Source organism: Prinia subflava, chromosome 21 (assembly GCF_021018805.1).
Source record: "Prinia subflava isolate CZ2003 ecotype Zambia chromosome 21, Cam_Psub_1.2, whole genome shotgun sequence".
NCBI classification, from domain to species: Eukaryota; Metazoa; Chordata; class Aves; order Passeriformes; family Cisticolidae; genus Prinia; species Prinia subflava.
In genome coordinates this window covers 3,776,795-3,797,616 of record NC_086267.1, presented here as the reverse complement: position 1 = coordinate 3,797,616, position 20,822 = coordinate 3,776,795, and the positions used below count along the sequence as shown (strand labels likewise).

At 46.0% G+C, this 20,822-nt stretch overlaps 1 protein-coding gene across 4 annotated transcripts in view; it reads left to right on the top strand.

Moving 5' to 3' along the window:
• CAMTA1 (calmodulin binding transcription activator 1) overlaps window positions 1-20,822 on the top strand; it is a 232,811-nt gene that overhangs the window by 202,595 nt on the left and 9,394 nt on the right. For 3 of the 4 annotated variants that reach the window (XM_063417232.1, XM_063417230.1, XM_063417231.1), the window contains 10 exons: window positions 4,388-4,527; window positions 5,106-5,302; window positions 5,638-5,716; window positions 6,540-6,855; window positions 7,222-7,745; window positions 8,889-9,076; window positions 9,425-9,671; window positions 10,139-10,210; window positions 13,599-13,792; window positions 13,981-14,055. In XM_063417232.1, the coding sequence (XP_063273302.1) occupies window positions 4,388-4,527; window positions 5,106-5,302; window positions 5,638-5,716; window positions 6,540-6,855; window positions 7,222-7,745; window positions 8,889-9,076; window positions 9,425-9,671; window positions 10,139-10,210; window positions 13,599-13,792; window positions 13,981-14,055 (2,032 nt within the window). The remainder of the gene's footprint in view (window positions 1-4,387; window positions 4,528-5,105; window positions 5,303-5,637; window positions 5,717-6,539; window positions 6,856-7,221; window positions 7,746-8,888; window positions 9,077-9,424; window positions 9,672-10,138; window positions 10,211-13,598; window positions 13,793-13,980; window positions 14,056-20,822) is intronic. The other variant, XM_063417229.1, reaches the window with a different exon arrangement.

Genomic DNA, 20,822 nt, shown 5'->3' with positions numbered 1-20,822 from the left:
ATTTGAGCTGTTGGTACAGGTGTGCTTTAAATTCATTGTGAAGGCATCTGAGTTCAGAAAACCCCACCGGATTAAACCAACCCTGGGGAGAAAAAAACCCCAAACCGAATATGTAACGTTTAACAATATCCAGGTTGTCTGGCTGTAACTGTGAAGTGTACAGGCTGTAGCTCTCTAAGATGCTAGCTGATGTAAACAGCCCTGTATCCTTAGAGGATTTGTAGCAGAATTGTTCTGCCTCTTTGGATATGTTCAGTGTGTTACCTGCTGTCATTACTGTGATCAGCAGTAGGCTCTCTCATAATGCAGATGAAAATGAAGCTTGTTCTGCACTTAAAAGATGGTTTGTGTTTGAGGGAAATGAGTATGAAACTCAAACCAGTTGCTTAGTACTGGTCAAAATCTGACCAGCTCCTCCCAGTCCCTCCCTGCTGGGACAGTTCAGCTTCCCTGAGGTTTGCCACCACCTCTCCTTGTTATGCTAGCAAAAACATAGTGAGAAGTATTTTGGTGTTACCAAATTGTTATTCAACAACTGATGTTGTTGAATTTGAAGAAGAATAATTTCCATGAAAGGTACAGTGTTCAGAACATTTTCTGTGAAATTATTCTGTGTTTTGGAGATACAGAAATATGGTTATTTTCACCACTTTTGGTGGAAGAAGCCTTGAAGAACACCTTCAGAAACAGTCTCTGTAGTTTCCTAAAGAACATTAGAATATTTCTTAGATTGCTATGTAATGGAAAAACTTAATAAATGCACAAATTTGAGTGTTCTACCTTTTAGCTCGCAAAAAGGAATTCTGTCATCAAAAGCAGAATATTTGGGCAAAACCTTAAATACATTGAATATGTTTCTATCCACGTGGATCTTTGTTGCCTTTGGACAGAGTGAGGGTGCTTCCAGTGCAAGACATTACCTTGGGCTGTTTAGATTTCCTGTACAATGTAGCAGGACAAAAGCTTATTTGGACAGTGATTTTTATGCTGTTGAGCTCTCATTAAGTGCACTCCAAGTGATTTGCTTGTCATGAGATCCTCTGCTGGCTGTAAAAGACAAGAATGTGGAAACTGTTCCTGCAACTTCAGTGCCTCTTAAGCAGGTGGCCCTGCAGAGACCCCTGAATTGAGCAAGAGCGAAAAGATTGTGACTAGAAAAATAAGAAATAACACAGGATGAAGGTCTGGAACTTCTTGTCAGACTGACAGCTGTAAAGTGCAGCCCTGTGGCTCTTGTAGCCCTTCTCTCAGGTATTGCAAGGGACATCTGTTGGCTCATCAGCAGTGTGTGAAAGGGCTGGGCATGGTCCAAATGCTGCTAATCTGGTGTGTGTTCAGGGCTGGGGAGGGAGAGGAGCATTTTGCCTCATTGCTGAGTTCAGGAGAAACCTTGGGGGAAGGTGTTCTCTCTCCCACTCCCTCTCTGCCGCTCTTTTTTCTTTCTTGTGGTTTGGTTTGGGTTTTTTGTTTGGGTTTTTCAGGTTTTTGGTTGTTGTTAGTTTGTTGGAGGGTTTTGTTTGTTTTTTGATAGACTAGTGCAGTGCATGCTCTTCAAGTGACCAGTTCCTTTTGAAAGGGACATCTTGGTGTAATTGATTCTACAGAATAATGAAAACACTATACATAAATAATTCTGGAATTGTCATCAGTTGTGGCTTGCTTAGGCACCAGTTTTGGTCAATGGGCAGCATAGGGGCACCTTCCCTGCACTGCTGCCCCACTTCCCTCATTTGCTGCCTGGAACTTTCTCATTTGGGGGCACACCTGATCTGGGTAAATTCTGGTGGTCTCTTCTAGACACAGAGAGGGCTCTGGCTCTGTGCATGCTGTGCTGGCACTCCAGAATGTTTGTTTCTATTCCCATTTTATCTATAGCAGCCTGTTTCTAAAATGCCTGATCTGGTCAGATCCAGTTACTCCTGCCCTTAGTATTCTCCAGGAGCACTGCCAGGTGCCTGAATAGGAATACCTGGGACAACCAGATGCTGTTTTGAATTCTGTTTCCTAAGAAAGTTTCCCTGCTTTCATTTCTTTGGTTTAGTGTTTCTGGGTGGGTGACAGGTGTACCTTTGGTAGCTTCAGTCTTCTGACAAAAACTGACAGGAACTTCTCAGTATCTTTAGCTTGGGGTCAGCAAAGGTGGAGGCTTTACTCGTTACAGATCATAGAGCCCAGAGAGAAGAGCCTGGAAAATAGTCACAAACATAGGGCCCTCCATTTCTGTTCCAGAGTGGTTTCAGTTGAAGCCGAGGGGGGCAAATAGTAATCTGTACTTCTGCATTGCACTGGAATTGTTTTCTCCTTTTGTTTCCAGGTGTACAGAATTATTCTCTCTTGACCCCTAAATGAGTAGGAGCAAATCCCCGAATCCTGCAGCCCTGAGCTTGCTGGTTTATCACTCCAGTTCAAGCCAAATTTCTGCTTTTAAAAAGATGCTGCTTCTGCCTGTACGAGGCTGAGGGCTCGGATGTGGTACCCAGCACGGCTTGCTGCTCCCAGCTGTGATAAAAGCAGGTGCTGGTGCCCAGCTAGGGCGAGCAGCACTGCCCTGTGGGGCAGAGCCCTTCCCTGCGGGGCTTCTCCAGGTGCCCGGCTGTGTTTGCACAGGCCTGCGGCGGGAGGGGTGGCTCAGCAGGGCAGGTCTGTGCCGGGCTCTGCAGTGGACGTGCTCTGCCTGGCGATGGGGAGGGAGGAGACAGCGGTGTGGACTGCACTGCAGCACACTGCAGCACTCCTGGAACAAAGATCCGCCGGGCACACGGGGCTCGTGTTGCTGCCGTGTGCTGGGGGACGGGGCCCTGGCACCGCGTCAGCGCCGCGGCTGTGTCGTGACACAGCTGCCAGGCCTCTCCCAGGGGCTTTGCCATTAACAGGACAACTGAAGGATTAGTGAGGCACTAAAAATAAATCTTTTGGGCCGGTGAGCTCACCTCTGACATGAGGTTAGATGGGAGGTGCTGGGCACAGTCCTTCCGAGGCTGGCTCTTGAGCAGCCACAGTGGGATGCAGAAGCTGGCCAGAAGGGAGTGGAGCTCCTGCCTGCTGTCAGACCACAGCAGCCCCTTGGTGAGAGGGGGATGTCTCCAGCCAGTGGACCTGAGCTGCCTTGTACCAATGGTCTGCAGTACGGTCCTTAATGCAGTACAGCAGAGATCCACACCTCTCCAATAGCTCCTAGTGAGAGCTGTGCCTCGGGGTGTAGCATATGAGTACTCCTACAGTCTTCCAGGGAGGGCTCTGTGTTCGTGGGGAAGACTGACATCTTTAAAACTTCATCAGAGCTTGTCTATTTTGGTGCATGTACTCCTTTTGCTGTCAGTGCGTTTGGTTCTGCATTTATGAGTGTTCTGCACCCCCACACCATTTCTGTGGATGAAATGAACAGTATGAGGGCTGTTTCTCCCTTACAGTTAGTACTACCTATGCTCTTAGCATGATATCAAGATTCATTTTATGTTCCCTATCCACAAAACAGTCTTGCCCAGCTTCACATGAGCTTATGGGTCACAGGACAGAAGGAGCTCTGCATTTGCAACCATTCCCTCTGCACTGACTGGCCCCATCCAGAGAACCATTGCCTCAGCTGATCTCTACAGCATCAGGTTCAGCAATGATTTGTTAATCTGTCTGAACCTCCCTGCTCCACCATTCAAGCCTTAATATCTGTGGAATAGTGCTATGTTACAGTGCAACAAGAGGAAAATTAGTAACAGCCCTGAGACTTCTGCAGGGACCAGAGGGCTCCAGAGTTTCATGGCTTTCCAGAGTGGTGTTACAGGATTGTCAGTGCCCATATGCTGATTTTTGGTGGTTTTGTTTCTGGCACTTGGCTGAAGCTGTTTTCCAAGAAAGGGAGCCTGCCAGGGAAGGAACAAGTGTCCTGTTAAAGGCTCCTTTTTGTAAGTACAGAAGGAAGCAGAGGAGTGTTTTTCTCCCAGGTAGCATTATTGCATGATTCCAGGAGGCAAGCCAGGCTGAATTCAGGACTCCTGTGAAGTAGAGAGATGACTTTGATAGATGTGATCCTGCTGAAATGCTCTCTGAATGGGTATATACCTGCTTAGAGTTTGTGTTTTGAAAGACTTCGCATTACCCCTAGTATTGTGTGCATACAGCTGGACTCACAAGGAAAGGGATTTGTCTTCAGCCTGCAGTTTTCATATTTCTGTCTGTTTTCTGTAAGGAAGTTCTCTGGAATTGCAGTCAAAGGGTTGCTGCAGGAAGTTGAAGAGTTAAAATATTGCAGGACAAGTGTGTGCTTTTGCAAACAGAGCAAATCTCCTCTTATCACTTCCAGAACAGCTGGTTTTGACTTTCTGTAGTTGGCCATCAAAATCTGAGCTTCCTTTCCATGGAAATGTCCTTACTCTGACTTTCCCCAACCTAGATAACCAGTTCAGGATGTCCATATTGGAGCGACTGGAGCAGATGGAGAGGAGAATGGCTGAAATGACAGGCTCCCAGCAGCACAAACAAGGAGTAGGAGGCGGGAGCAATGGGAATGGGAACAGTGGAACACAGGTGCAGGTATGAACCCTTCTGTGTCCAGACACAGCTTTGAGCTTTTCCACCAGAGGTTTTTTTGGGGGGTTGTGTTTACAAAGGGTTGTAGTTTGTCCTAAGCAAGAAGTCTGGTTTGTGGGTATCTCCCAGTGTCACAATTGGACACGAAATAAAGATGTTTGGCTCCAGTCAGCAGGCAGAAGAAAATCAGAAGGCTTTATTTACAAATGCATTCAACCCTTTTATAACATGCTGTGCTGTAAAGGCACATTATTGGTCCATAGGATGGACACCTCTCTCCATTGGTTAAGTACCACAAACAACACCTGGAAGAGAGGTTGTTAGGGGAAAGGAATATTGTTTACCCAGAAATATTATGGGGAGAAGAGTTATTTACACAAAGTTACTTCGGAAAGGAGAACCTGCTGAAAAGTTTCCCTTGGGAAAGCCAGCACCCTCAGCTTTCAGAAACATCGACCCACATAACAACAGCTGATTTTCAGTCACATTTACCACTCAGTACTTGCAGAAGTGGCAGGCTGCCTGTTGAGGGCAAGCTGTGGCTTTCTCATGGTTAAACTGGGCTGTGTGTGGTGTTGCAGTGCGTTTCTGGGACCGGGACCCTGGGCAGCTGCTTTGAGAGCCGTGTGGTGGTGGTGTGTGAGAAGATGATGAGCCGCGCGTGCTGGGCGAAGTCCAAACACTTGATCCACTCGAAGACCTTCCGAGGAATGACGCTGCTCCATCTCGCCGCTGCCCAGGGCTATGCTACTCTCATCCAGACCCTCATCAAATGGCGGTAAGACCCAGCCTGCTGGGCCCTGGGGTGGCACTACAGGCACGGCAGGAGCACGTGTAAACTCTGCTCAGTCCACGTTTCTGGTTGTCTTGTACAAAGAGCCAAGCCCCTGAACTTGTTCCCATCCTCTGATCTGATGGGACCTGTCTCTTGAGAGCAAATCCAGTTGCTGGATGTATCGTGCTCCTCATGTCTGCGGGGTGGCACTGTCTGTAGTAAACACAGGGCATGTGTGCAGCCTCTTCTCTGTGGTACAGTGCTTTGGATAAATCTGTACTTGGACAATGATCCTGACATGGCTACAGAGCACATTGCTTCTCTTGTTTCCCCTGCAGCACCAAACATGCAGACAGCATTGATCTGGAGCTGGAAGTTGACCCTTTGAATGTGGATCATTTCTCCTGCACTCCTCTGGTAAGAGCAGGGTCTGAAACTTCTGGGACAGTATGAGGGCCCTTTGGGGAGTTCAATCTGATGTGTTATTTTCCTAAAGTATTTCACTCTGTGGAGAGTAGATGTTCTGTGTGTTCCTGCTGTGTACATGGTAAGACGTGGTACTATCAGCTTCCTGGCATTTTGTTGAGAGGGAGCACACAGAACAAAACTTTGTCACTGAGAAACATGAGGAAAGGGGACAGACAGATGGTTGTGGTTAGTGTTTTACACAGAATCTAGTCTCCACTATCATGGTGTGAGTAAGACTTTACATGCCTTCTTTCACATTGTCCTCTGTGACTGTTTAACTGTAGAAGTTGTAAAGTTATAAAGTGTCTTGGTCACTGGAGTCATGAAATCATGAATGAGAACTTAGACAAGCAAAAAGCCAAAACAGATGGAACCAGAACTGCCAGTTTACAACTCAGAGTATTGATTTTATCATTCCCAACCTTTGGTCCTCTCTGCATGTTTCTGACCTCAGAGATTCCTTTGTGTATGAAGCTGTTCTGTCTCTGCAGTGATGTCAGTGCCAGAAAAAAAGCCCAAAACGAAAGAAAACAGTCAGCTTTATTTGTCAATTGAAGGTTTCTCTGTTGTAGGAGAGAATAGTATGTATTCAGTCCTCTGTATTGGCCTTTTGTTGGGTTGGGACATTTATAAATGTAATCTACTGGCTTTGAGCATGTTATGGTTTTGTTTATCAGAAGAGTTTTTCCTTGAGCTGGGACCAGTCTCCACTGCATTAATAAGAAGGGAGCAGGCAGGTCTCCCAGTGGGTCAGTTACCTTTTCTTCCCTAGATGTGGGCGTGTGCCCTGGGCCACATGGATGCAGCTGTTGTGCTGTACAAGTGGGACCGCCGAGCCATCTCCATTCCCGACTCCCTGGGGAGGCTGCCCCTGGCCATCGCTCGCTCCCGGGGCCACGTCAAGCTGGCAGAGTGCTTGGAGCAGCTGCAGCGAGATGAGCAAACCCAGCTCGGGCAAAACCCCAGGATCCAGTGCCCCTCGAGCACGGACTCCAGCACAGAGAGCTGGGTGTCCCAGTGGCAGAGTGAGCTGGTTGCCTCTCAGGAGCCTCAGAAGGGAGTCACGGTGATTTCCAGTACAAACACAGGTAAAACATCCTGGAGGGCGTGCTCTGTTTTACTGACATTTAACTTGTGAAAATGTGGGGGCAGGGAGCTCATCTGGATGGCAGCTGCCACTTGTAGCCTTGCTGTCTGTGCTTAATTCTTTTCTTGTGCTCCATACACTTGCATAAGCATCAGGAAGAGGAGTGAATGCCTGCTTTGGAAAGGCTCATGTATCTTAGGAGTGGTTGAGACAGCATCCTCCCTGGGTGGTTGTTACTCCCTTTGCACCTCCTCTCAGGTGTCCATAGAGCACAGCGCTGACTTTGGCCTGAGGCAGAAGCTGTTGATGTTCCTGTAGCAGCTGTGAGTTGCATGTTTAGTTTGACCATTGATCTGTTTGTTTACAGAGCTGAGGCGGCCAAGGTCAGAACCTTCCAGCTATTACAGTAGTGAGACTCAGAAAGATTACCCTGCACCCAAAAAGCATAAGCTGAGCCCTGAGTATTTTCAAGCCCGGCAAGAGAAGCTGCTTTCCACTGCACTGAGCCTGGAACAGCCAAGCATTAGGAAGCAGAACTCCAGCTCCAAGCAATCCTCCACTGAGACAATCAGCCCCAGTGAAGGGCTGAGGGACTATGGCCGGGAGCTCTCCCAGCACATCCCAGAAGTTACTGGGTACCGGGGCTCCGGCAGCCAAGCAGGCGTCAAATGGAACCCAAAAGACATTTATATTGGTGTGTCTGCAGTGCAGGTGGCAGGGAGCCAGAAGGGCTCTGCCCTGGGGAAGGATGCTGTGGCCCATCGGCTGCGCCAGCGGGAGCAGATGAATGTGTTGATGATGGCCGACAGGGAGATGGTGGATGCAGAACTCTTGTCCTACAGGGACAACGCAGGGGATGAGGACTGTTTACACCACATGGATGAACTGCAGGTAAACACACCCACAGCACCAGGATCAGCAGTCTCACAGGGCACGGAGGCTGCACAGAGCATCCCGACTGTGAGAAACTCCCATGGAGGCCTCTAGAGACTGAATCGTGCTTTGGGGAAGGAGGTGGTCACACAGGCAGTGTATACTTTCTTCCAATTTCAGTGCAGACATAAAGGCTAATGGTTAACATTTAGGGTTGTACACTGGCATACACTTGAATAGTTTATGTATAGAATGCACAAAACTGTTTGCAGTTGTGCAAAGAAAGAGGAAAAGGCAGAGCCTGATCACAGCAGTGCATGTGGCCCAGTAGTCCTGTGGGAACTGGGCAGCAGTCCCTACAAGGACAAGAGGGGACAGAGGAAGTGCTGTGGGCCAGGCCAGCCCTCTGCAATTCAGAGGGAAGGAGGAAGAATTAGAGAATGGGAGAGACAGTGGGTTTGGGGAAGGAAAAATACCACTAGGGATGGAATAGAGGAAATAAAAATACAACAGAACCAGGAGAGACATACGAGAAGTAGTCACTGGGAGAAAGATGCTGTGGTTGTCTCAGCAAATGGGTAATGGGAACACAGCCTTGCCTGCTCTGCCTTGGCATCTCTGAATGTTCTCATCTGGCTGGTGTAATACAGGTGAAGCAGAGCATTGCTAAACAAGAACAGTTCTCTGTTCTCTGAGCTGAAAATTCCTGTGGAACTTGCTGAGCTGAGGGATATAATTCAGAAGGTTTCCCAACAATGTTTTGTCCCAAGTTTTTTAGCTTCTCCTGATGTGCCCTTATTGTCCTGTCGTGCTCTACTGCACATCTCAGCAAAAAAGCTGAGAAGTCACTTTTTCTTTGGAAATAACATACAGCTGTAGAGGGAGGGCCCAGAGACCTTTGACCAGACCTCTTGGGCTCTCCATAATGGAAAAAAAGAGGTCTGGGGAATATGAAACCCTGCAGTGCTTGGTCTGAAGAGGCAGAAAAGCAGATGAGCACTGGTTGATGGATTTCTCTCCACTGCTGAGACAAACGGGAGACTCCAGCTTCCACAGATTTGGGCAAAACGGGGAATTCTGTCTGAAGCTATGCTCCAACATGGAAGCACAAGGCACCCTCTACCATGGAGCTAAAGTTGGCTGTTCTTTCCCCCTTGACAGGTGAACATGATGACACTTGCAGAGCACATTATCGAAGCTACGCCTGACAGGATCAAGCGGGAGAATTTTGTGCCAATGGAGTCGCTGCTGGTGGAGAGGACAGACAGTGCTGCCATGAGCACCACCATGAGCTGGCTGGCCAGTTACCTTGCTGACATCGATCACCTACCCAGTGCTGCACAGATCAGGTCAGTGAGAGCTCTGAGGTGGCTCTGGGTGTTGGTGTGTTCTGTCTCTTCAGCCTGCAGGTGCCAGTTCTCAGTGAGACTCAGTCCTGGTCTTGCAGGCCCAGGCACACTCCTGTGCTAAGATATGGAGCTGCCAGCACAGCTACAAATTCATGGAATGGGGGTTTCACCCCAGCACCACATCTGTGTAGTGCAGGACAGGCAGGCTCAGGGGTGTGGGGTGTTGCTTGGAGAGAGGGAGGGTAGCACAAACTTCTGTCTTGAACTCAGAAATGTTGTTGTCCTTATCTGTGATGCCAGCCCAAGTGCTTTGTAAGCCAATAATTCCTACTGTGATTGGTATTTCAGAAATCTCTATAGTGAACCCCTGACCCCTTCTTCGAACACCAGCTTGAGCCCTGCAGGCTCACCAATCAGTGAAATAGCTTTTGAGAAACCCAGCCTTCCCTCGGCAGCAGACTGGTCTGAATTTCTGAGTGCATCCACCAGCGAGAAGGTAGAAAATGAGTTTGCACAGTTAACTCTGTCTGATCATGAGCAGAGAGAACTCTATGAAGCTGCCAAACTCGTCCAGACAGTATTCAGGAAATACAAGGTATGTGCCCCAAATGTCCAGTGTCTTCCTTGATGGGTGTGTGATTTGTTACATATAATTTGTTACAAACCAAAATGTAGGTGATTCCCACTCCAGGGACAAAAATACAGTGGAAACTGTATATTATAACCTTTTCAATGCTTCTGACATTGGTTTGTTGATATTTGCCCAACAAGTACTGCATGGGGAGTGCATGCCATGGCACACCTGCTGTGCCAGAGCAGCACTCACAAAGCACATCCTCAAAACGTACCCCAGAGGTTCTGCTCAGTTGCCCATTTGGTGTGAAGGTGCACTTTGAAGGTTTGTTCCTTATGTGAGTTGACAGCAGAGACGTCTCCAGGGAATGCCTAAGCCTGAGTTGGGTCAGATAGCGTTGACAGGAGGGGTTTGCCCTGAGAGCCACATCAGCTGCTCTGGGTTTTGGTGCACTCTGAGTGATGCTGCTCCTTCCTCTCTCCACACAGGGTCGTCCTCTCCGGGAACAGCAGGAGGTGGCTGCTGCTGTTATTCAGCGTTGCTACCGAAAGTACAAACAGGTAATCAAGACAGTGAAATTTTGTGAAGCACATGTAAGTGCCATGAGTGCACCCCTTGTAGTGGGCATTGTCCCACTGTTCCTCTTGTATGCTTTTCAGCATGCAGTAATGAAATACCTTGTGCAGGCAAAATTGAAAAGGGAAGAAGATTTGTGTTCTGAATCTCAGTTCTGGAGGGAATCCTTGGAATTTGTTTGTGATAATGCCTGTGTTTTTGCTGTGATTATTCCATATTGGCCTTTATGCATGCTACAGCCTGAGGAGACTGTTCTCTGACTAGATGCTTGCCAAATTTCATTGTGAAATTGAAGTTGGTTTTGCCTTTGATAAAGGTGAAGATGAAAAATAGGTTGTTTTATTTTGCACATACTAAACTTTTAAACTATGGGAAGTCATATGTTGTAGCTTGATGTAAGTTTTTCCAGGACTGAAACTGTTCTCCAGACTCTGGTTGGAGACATGTTTTCAGGCTGAGTTCTCAACCCCAGAAAAAGAAGATACCTTTCCTTTTTGGTTTTTAGTTGGGTTTTTTATTCTGTGTTGTTGTTGTTGTTTGGTTTGGGTTTTTTTTTTTTGCTGAGGACTAGAGCCCACATCCCTCTTTGCACTCTACTCTGCTAGACACAGTCTGTCTAATGCCTGGCAGCACGTTAACAGAAAGTGAGGCAAGGCAGCTGTGCTCTTTTACAGCCCTCAAAAACATTTATTTGGGAGGTGTTTCTAGTGTCAGGTGACTGCATTGTGGTTCACATCCAACCCATCACATGGCTTTCATTCTGGAGTGATGCTCCCTGTAGAAGGGAAGCTTAATTCCTTTCAAAAACTGCTTGACAAATTGCTTTGTCTTGGATCCTGGAATCGCTTCTTTTTGAAAGAAGATTGTTTGGGTCTTTTTGTTTTGGTTGGGTTTTTTTTTCATTCTTTATTTGCAGAACTAACATTAACTATGTATTTTTCTGTTTCTCCCCAAGCTTACTTGGATAGCCTTGAAGGTAATACAAATACAAACACTATTTTGGAAACAGTTCCCCATGGGTCACTAACTTTTACACTCAGTATAAACAAGGAGAACCTGGCATTTCTGAGAAACACTTTAATTATATCCACTAATAAATGCCTGTGATTGAGAAATCACTGACAAACCAGACTTTCTGGGAGTTGTGTAGGGACTGCTGTGCCACAGTTGCCTCAGCTCCCATGAGCAGGGGTGGGCTGAGCTGCTTGGGAGGGTTTTTGCAGCCAGTTTCCAGAGGACAGAATTTCTTTTAGTGCTCCTAATCAAAGGTTGCTTGGTGACCTTTGCCTTGGCATCTGGGGAGCACAGAACATTTATCCCACCTGTGAGGCAGCGTCCTCTGCATTCTGTTTGCCTGCTGAAGTATTTTGACCATTCATTTTTGAAATACCTGTGTGCTGAGTTCCTAAGACCAACGTCTCAGTGCATTGCTGCTCACGCTGGAGGCACAACTGTTGATGCCAGTCTTAAACTGTTCACAGTCAGAAATTATCTACTGTAAAGATGGGTTTCAAGTTGTGCAACATCTTGATCTCATCAGATCCTAGAATCAACTGAGCTTTCCTCAGGGCTGCCAGGAGGCAAGGTGTGCTTTTCCTGGAGAGAGCGTGTCCTTGGGGTGATGCTCCAAGCACAGCTTCCCTGCCCTGTGGTTTTGTGTCAGGCTGAGGACTGTTCTGTCAGCACACGTGGGACACTGAACTCACCAAGCTTTCCTCTTTGAGGAGGAGTTTAGATGACATCTCCACTGATCCCCTTCCCAGAAAGAAAAAGGGAACAAGAGGAGGACAGGGCGCAGCTACTCAGGTCTAAGAGTTGCATGCAAACCTGTTGGGGTCTGGTCTATGCAGTGACTGCTGATTTCTCTTCCACGTGCCTTATTCCTCTGATGTGTTACTGCACTGATCAGCACAGGTTTGTGACTGGATTGGAACAGTCACAGCTCACAGCACGGTTTTGTATTTAAACCCTTCTGTTCAGGGGTTTGTAACTCAGCCACAGAAGTCCCATCTGGGCTAAAACTTTGAAGGAGAACCATTACCAGCCCATTAATGGACTTCTTTAAAACAGTGAATTTAAAATCACAATCTGATCTGTTAATTAAAAAATGTTAAAAAAAGAAGAAAACAAAAAACCCAGTAGAAATTAATAATGGCAAAATATAACTGCTCCTAATGACTGCTTCAATTCCAAAAAGTGAAATTTGGTAAATGGTGGTCTGTGATGATATGGGAGGATTTTTTGCTTTGGGGTTATGTTGGGAGGGTTATTGGTTTGCTTTTGGGGTTTTTGGTCCCAGTAGAGTGGAAAATATTGAGATATACTAGGACAGTACCCTGTACGGGGCAGTAGCTGCTACTCACCTCTCTGATAAAGTGAGCAGAAGTCAAAGCTGATAAAATACCCAGGAACAATAGATACATCAGTTTTGAAAGTGTTAAAACTTACCAAAATAAGATCAGCAAACACTGAAAACCTCTGTTACAGTGATATGAGTGCAACTTCTATACATTATTCTACATTTCCATCTTAGAAAGGACTTAAAAATATGCATGAATGCACATGGTTTCTCTTAAGTGGTCATCACCTTGCATGTTGTCAGAGAAAAAGGGTGTAGAATAAACATTATCTTTTTAAGAGTTTGTGCCTGCTTTACTTGGGCTAGAAATAATACGGTGCTATGGGGAATTTGGGAAATGTGTGACTGCTCATGCAAATTTGGGAGTTCATTGGATGCTTGTTATGGATTTCTAATGAGATTTAGTTTTTGCCTGTGTCTTAGGCTCAGTATTAGACTTACAACTATTGTAGTTTTGGGGGTTTGTTGGGGTTGTTTGGTTTTCAAGAAAGATGAGGACAGAGATTTGTTGCAATAGGGCAAGGTGGTGATGGTTTCAAACTAAAAGAGGGTTGTTCAGATTAGATACAAAGAAGAAAGTTTTTACAGTGGGAGTAGTGAGTTACTGGCACAGGTTGTCCAGAGATGTGGCAGATGCCCTGTCCCTGGAAACACTGAAGAGCAGACTGGATGGGGCTCTGAGCAACCTGATCTCCTTGAAGATGTCCCTGTTCTTGTTGGGGGAGTTGGACTAGATGACCTTTAAATATTCCTCCCAGTGTAAACTATTCTATGATTCCATTAATCCAGTCAAACTATTCCACAGGCAGAAAAACAGAGAGTTGTTTTCTTGATGCTGACTAAGTTCTGCCCCTAATCTTAGAGTTGTTCCAGTTTGCTGTCACCATTTTCTTACTCAGTCAGGAAATAGATCCTCTTTTACTTCTCATCACGTCCTAGTGGCTCAAGAATCTTTCACCTGCTTCTCACTGGTCTTACTGGGATGCCTCAGCTTCTCTTTGTTTCTGTTGTAGTATGCACTTTATAAAAAGATGACGCAAGCTGCCATTCTTATTCAGAGCAAATTCCGAAGTTACTATGAGCAGAAAAAATTCCAGCAGAGCCGACGGGCCGCGCTGCTGATCCAGCAGTATTACCGCAGCTACAAAGAGTGTGGCAAGAGGAGGCAAAACCGCCGGGCAGCCACCATCGTCCAGCAGAAACTCAGGTGAGCCCCGGGCTCTGGGTGCTATTGGGGTCTTTATTTGATGTTTTTATGCCCCTGGAGGCCGTGCTGTGCTTCACAGACAAAGGCTGGTGGGAGAAGGACTGTGGTTCAGAGGATAATTATTCTTGGTTTAGTGGCGTTCTCCCCAGTTTCGCCTGCACTTCAGTGTTGGGGTTTTTTGTGTTTAGAAGCAGTCTGCTTACCAAGAAGCAGGATCAAGCTGCTCGCAAGATTATGCGGTTTTTACGACGCTGCCGCCACAGGTATGACACTGTCTTTTGATATCTGCCCTTCCTAAAGCAATGTGACAATATTCGAGTGTGCCTGCAGTGAGTGCAATGTAGATGTAATAGAAGCAGCTCACCACAGGTCTTTTAATCAAAGAACAGAGCTGAGCACTGTCAAAAATGAAATCTTTAACTTAGCACTGAAAGAGAATTGTGTACAGCTCCATTGCTTTTAATGTAAAACAGCCCAGGTCGTTTGACTTTAAAAGCTGGCCTTGAGGAAGTCTAAAAAAAAAGCTTTTAAATCATAACTGCAGCTTCTGAGTGCCGCCCAAAACATTGATGGTATGTGGGAAAGTACAAAAAGTGATGACATCTGGTGTGTGCTGGAAGTGCCTTTAGTTTGGTCACAGAATCATTTGGTTGGCTCTCTCCAGTGCGTGTTCTCCTCAGTGTGGGTGGGTGGGATGTGGCAGCAGAGCAGCACAGGTTAGTTCACCTCAGCACTCCACAGACACGGAGTGAACCAGCTCCTGGCACTGGGGGAGCAGCACAGGCTGCCAGACCAGCACGGTGCTCCCTGTGGTTTTAGCTGGAAGGATCCCCTCTGTGATCAGCTTGCAAACTGGGACTTTGCCTGGACACTGGTGAATCCTGATGTTTCTGACTCTGCCCCTCCATTCTCACTACCCATGCATTTCATCCACTCAGGAGCTGGTCACACCTGAGGCATTTTTGAAGCATGTTTACTTCAGTCCAGTGACATTTAACAAGGAGAGCTCTTAGAGACATGTGATAGACTCCTGATTTTAGAAACAGACTCAGTCTTTATTGCAGGATTTCAAAGCTGCACTTTGCAGGAGGTCAGTGTGGAAGTACCTGCAGGTTCAGTGGGAAGTAACATATGTGGACAAGAAAGAGGCTTTGGAGTTCCCAGGCTGATTCCAAGTGCTCTTAAAACAGCCACAGTCATTGATGAAGAAGCACAAGCGACTTCTCACTTTCTGCAGGGCATGTGGAGGAGACCAAAGTTTTGTTTTGTTGTGTTTGTTGTTCAGCATGTCCTGGAGGCTCAGAACTTCTGTATCCTCTCAGATCTGCTTGAAATCCAGGCAGTCCCTGGGGGAGCCAAGTTTCCATCCGTGGGGTCTCTGGGGTCAGCCTGAGAGGCTCTCAGAGCCAGCACAGGCCCAGAGAATGCCTCTGGTGTGGCTGAGTCCCTGGGGCTCCCACCAACACCCAGGGTGTGCCAGGCCCTCTGAACAGGGCTCAGGAAAGACTCCAGCTGCTGAGTAGCACAGACTCTTGCAGGGCTTAAATTGCCCATGATTCCAACAGTTCTTGACTTCACCTTGTTGCCTTTCTCTTTCTCAGTGTCTCCTGTTCCCTTTGTAGAGAGACCCTACTCCTTTGCAGCACTGCAGACCAGGGTCAGTCTCCTCTCTCCAGCAGCATGGTCGCTGCTCTGGGCATCCCTGAGGGATGGGTTTAGCCCCTGGGGAGTTCCAGACAGAAATTCAGAGGGGATTCACTGTCATTAGGCTCTCTGTGGCTCACATCACATTGCACAGTGCATGAATTTCTGCAGCAGTGCAGTCCTGTCCCGTGTCCCTGGGCACTTCGTACCAGTTGTGGTTGCTCAGGAATTCATCCGTGGGTCTTGGCTAGGATGCAACAAAAGGAAAAAGTGATTTACCTCCACTGAAGATGCTAACCTTGTTTCAAAACTGCCTTGCTTTTCCTTGTGAAGCAGAAATGATCACAGGGTTATGGTTGCATGTTTTCTCCAAGCAATCATAAGAGTTTAAAACTGCGTTAATGTAGTTAAAAATCAAACAAAGTTAAAATGTAGTTAAAATTCAAACAGGAGCATTATGGCATTGGTAAATGCTAAAAGTGAAAGCCAGACTTAACAAAATGACAAAACCAGCATTCAGAATCTACTTGAAAAATACATAAATTTACCAGAATTATAGAACTGTTTAGAAATGTGACAGGTTTGAGTCTCATTCCCTATTTTCCTCCTGCTTGCTAAAAAAGCTCTAGCAAGCAGGAAGGCATTTTCAATTTCCAGCAGAGTATGCACTTGTACACTTGGGCTGCATCTGTGTCCCTGGGGTCACTGCTCCAGTGTCTCACACACCTCGGGCTCCTCTGGCTGCTGGAGCCACACAGGGCTCTGGTGCCTCTGCTCTCTGCAGCCAGTGACAAACACCATGCAAATCAGCTTTTAGAACTTCATCGCCACGCAGGATTGTGAAGACAAACCAAAAGTTTTTTGCTTGTGTAAAGAGCTGTAAAGGAAAATATAATACTGGAAATGACACAGATCATCTCCTTAGCTGAACACAGCCTCACTTGCTCCAGCATCTCAGCTGGCTCAGGCTGACCTGTTTGCTTCTTTGCTGCCTGTCCTGAGGGGCAGATCCCTGTGCTTCCCCTGGCACAGCAGTCCTGGCAAGAGCACCCTGTCCATTCCTTCCCAAACCAGCCCCTGCAATCCTCTTTTTAGCTGCCTTGTGGTGCAGGTACACTGAGGTAACAGGTGGAATTGCTTCCTTCTCACCTGCTCTTCCTCAAGCTTTCTGAATTTTCTTTGTGTCTCAATAAGAACATAATTCCTCCCTGCTTGACTTTTCTTGCTTACCTCTTCCTAAGGATACAGTAATAAAGCTTAGGATGCTAAGTTTCAGATTTCCTCTGTGTAAGCCTCTTAATTACATCCCTTCAGTCTCCCATGTGACACACAGGGTGCAGCTGATGAGGATGGGAATGGTGCCTGGGCTAAGAACCCCACACACTCTTTTTGCTTGTTGAAATCTCTTTAGAGTCTCCTCCTGAATTACTCAAAATTAGCACACTGCCACTATAAACAAGAATTTAAGAAAGCCCAAGTCTCTAGTAAGAAACACTTCAGCCACTCAAGCTCCTGAACATCCAGGGCTGACCCATAACAGCTAATACCTAATGTTAGTTAATGCTCTGTAGTATAAAAATGGCACTGTGAAGCCACTTCTTAAACCACAGTGCCTTGTTCAGTGCAAGGGATAGAAATGACAACTATTTTTGGAAAATCTGAGGGAGTGCAAGAAAAGGAAACGTCATGGGAACTTCCAACAAAAAGGATCTTGTAGCAGATTCCTGCCAGTTGATAGAGCTGGGGGAAGAGGCTGCAAAAGCCACTCGCAGTCTTTTGTAAGGAGAGTGAGCTAAGTGAGAAGGCACTAAATGCTTAAAATTCAGAAATTCAACCTTTGAAAAACTGAATGGTTTAACCTAGGGTTTTGTCCATGAGCAGATTCTGTTGCTGAGCCAAAAAATTACTCTCAAGAGCTTATTCTGTAGCCTTTAGGTGAGATTTATTCAGGGTTTCCCCTGGCAACTGTCTGCTTGGTGGGGGTTTTTTCCTGTTTAAAATTGATCAAAGTCTACTTTAAACCAATTATGAGAACTTTTTGTCTGCTTGCATTCAGAACAGCTTAAATGGTCATCTTGTCCTATTTTGCTTAATAACTTTTTGGCACAAAGGCTTAATATTTCAAATGTGATTTTGATCACCTTGAGGATCTGATCTCCTGAACTTAATGTTTGTTGCCTGACCAGAAGGTATTTCAGATGTTTTGGGTGAGTTAATGAGAGGTTCTGCAGTTGGAGGTCTCAGTAGTGCATGCATAGATGTTGATGAAAATACGAAAATACGTAAGTTTTAGTTGAATATACTCTTAGAGAAGATATTGGAGCTCTTGTAGCTGAGTGTCATGGAAAGAAAAAGGGATCATTCATCAGCAGGAGTCATTCTGACCGTCAGACATCTATTGTTTCCTTTTGACTTTGAACAACCCCCCCCCATATTTATCCATCTATTGTCATATTCTCAAAAACCTGGTGAAAAACCTTCATCAGCATAACACAGTATCAACATGATCTCTCACAGAGGTGTTGTTTGGTGAGAATGAGAAACAGAAATGTCCTGGCCTCCCAGGAGAGCATCACCCATCTTCCCATGGTGCCCAAACCTGTCAGCTTGAACCTGACTAACTTCCAGCCTAAAGCTTTGCCCCTCACACCTCCTGTGAGCTGAGCTGCCTCCAGGCTCGCTGTCCTGAGGCAGAACCAGAGCTTTGCAGAGTTAATGATTTTGGAAAGATTCCACCTCCTTAGTGATCCCCAGATCTGACACATCTAGAGCTGCAAGGAAGTCCAGGAGCTCCCAATGGGTTTGGATTTGCTGAGCTGAATTACTGGGAAGGTAACCTCCTATTTCCTGTTCTTTCTCTGAATTGTAGGAAACTTTTACCCTTCTGGGGCATATCTAGACCATTGCTAAGATGGAATTATGATCTGCAGTGTTTTCTATGGAGTAACATTTGGAATGAGCTAGAAAAGAGATGGTTGCTGCCAAGGAGGGCAGCTAGAAAAGCCACAGGGATGACAGTGTTGGGTTTTTTTCTACTTGCTTTATAACTTTCTGCCCTAAAGCACCTAAACACACAGGACTGCCCTTCCCTGGTAAAGAGGAGTCCAGTAGGCAGGAGTGGGAAGGGTTCTTTCTCTCCAGGCAAGCAGAAGTGCTGTCTCCTCCTCCCTGAAGTGGAGCTCTGGGTAAGGTACGGTTGTTGCCCTGTGTGTCTAATGGCTCTTTGGTATTGTTTTGCACTCTGAAGCCCTCTGGTGGACCATAGGCTGTACAAAAGGGTGAGTGTAGCTGCCTGCTAGCCAGTTCCTCTCTTCCATTTTAAATATATTTGCTTTCTGCTTGCTTGCATGGGGCTGCGGCCGAGATATGCCAGTAAGTTTTCACCTCCATTAATTCTATGAAAGAATCTCGTATAAACTAACCCTACTGCAATGACTAACACTGCTGCTTTTGTAACAGGACAGAGCTCTGCAGTAGATGTTACCAGTGCATGAATGTGTGAAAAAGGACATGTTTATTCATCATGGGCATGCTTAGATGGCGTTGTTGGGGGGGTGTTTTTTCAGTATCCGAAATGGCTGTGAGTAGATGTTGGAATTTGACAGGGTCTGCACTCACACCCTCAATGAGTTCTGTTCTCATGGACTGCAGCAGCAATCAGGGTAGATCATAGGAAGCTCAAATGGGTCTTTATTTCTGCCTGAGCCAGATGGAAGCTGAAGAGCTCCTCACACTGCTTTTTACTCCCAAAGGTGGTTAAGCACCAGTGTTTATCTTCTGTAGTTTGTTCTTTGGTAAGTCACACATCTGGTTGTGTTATAGGGGCAGCTTGTTGACAGCTGTTTCTCTCCTTTAGTAATCCACATGTTGGGAAGAAAAACAATTTAAAAAAATGAAGTGAAGATGCTGTGAGTGTGTTATAGTAAGTGCCAAGAGAGTGTCTGCTGGGAGTCTCATTCTCAGCAAGGTGGCAAGAGATGGAATCAAAAGAAAAAAGCTTTCCAAACAATATTAAAGTGGTCATATAAAGAGCATTTTTTTAGTGAAAGCATTCAAGTGCAGAAAACATAGGTATGAGCACATGCTGTATAGCAATTCTGCAATTTTTATAAGATTAATTAATTAGTGTATCTAGCAGGTAAATTCAACAGTTCCACCCGTGGGCCTGCCCCTTGGAGTGTCTCCAGGAGGTTCTTTGACCTACATCTTGTTTTGACTATCAAATGGTGCAAAACAAGATGTCCTTGTTAGGAATTCTTCTCTTGAAAATAAGGCTAAATAGAATTTCAAGTGTGACAATGTATTTAAAAGGGTTACCTATTGTTTTAAAGTGTAAAAAATGGTAAGAAATTGCTAGAAACTATAAAACTATATACTAGAAACTATAAAACTATGTACTAGAAACTTAAAAGGCTACAAATATATGAAAAAGTTGAAAATTTTTAGGTATCAGTGGGAGAATTCCCATGACAGGGGATGACTCAAGGCATGTTCCTCAGCTGCCAGCAGGCTGCTCTGTTCTGTGTCACACCTGAGAGGTTCTGAGGGCAGCAGGGCTTTTGTAAAAAACTCTGCTGGAAACTGCTCACTGCTCCTGTTTTCAGCAGGGGAGGGGACCCCTGCTTCCATGTAACATTGTAAAAAGAAAACCGCATTGTTGATGACAGAGTTTTATTGATTTGGAATTGCAGAGATCATTTTCAAGGCTGATAGTGAGAGCATGAACTGGGTCTGAGCCTGCTGGAGACACCATTATTTGTTTAATTGTTTAGGCTAACAAAGGAGCAGCAGCTAATGACATTTGTTTCCAAATGATGACTCTATGCTACCATTTCTTGTTGTATGTGTTCATTTTTTTTACAAGTTCTGAGTTTTTACTAATAACAGATGAAGTAGGAATTGAGTGAAATGAGGGCAAAGGTCTAGACATGCCCTGAGGACAGGCTCTGCAGGGCTGCTGTCAGCAGAGGCCAGTTGTCAGTGTTGGAGGAGAAACAACAAAGGTTGTTGCACTTTTAAGGCTTTGTATATGTGACAGTATATGAGAAATTAGCTGGAAGCAGATCCTGGAAGTTTGGTAGCACGTGCAGGTTTTACCTGGGGTGACCAATGATGTGTGATTGATGTGGAAATGGGGTGGCCCTCTGGAAAAAGCGAACTGTGAGTGATCTCAAAATGCACTGGCTGCTGTTCTGCCAAAGTAAGTGTGCAATGGCAAAATGTTCCTTGCTGCTTTGCATTCTGATAACTCCCTGTGTGTGTCTGTTGCTGAGTGCACAAACACCAGGAGTGTTCCCAGGCCTGCTGATGGGCACAGGCTGACACAGCCCTCGTGCTCAGGGAATGTCTGCAAACATGTTTGGAATACACAAATTGGGTGTTTTCT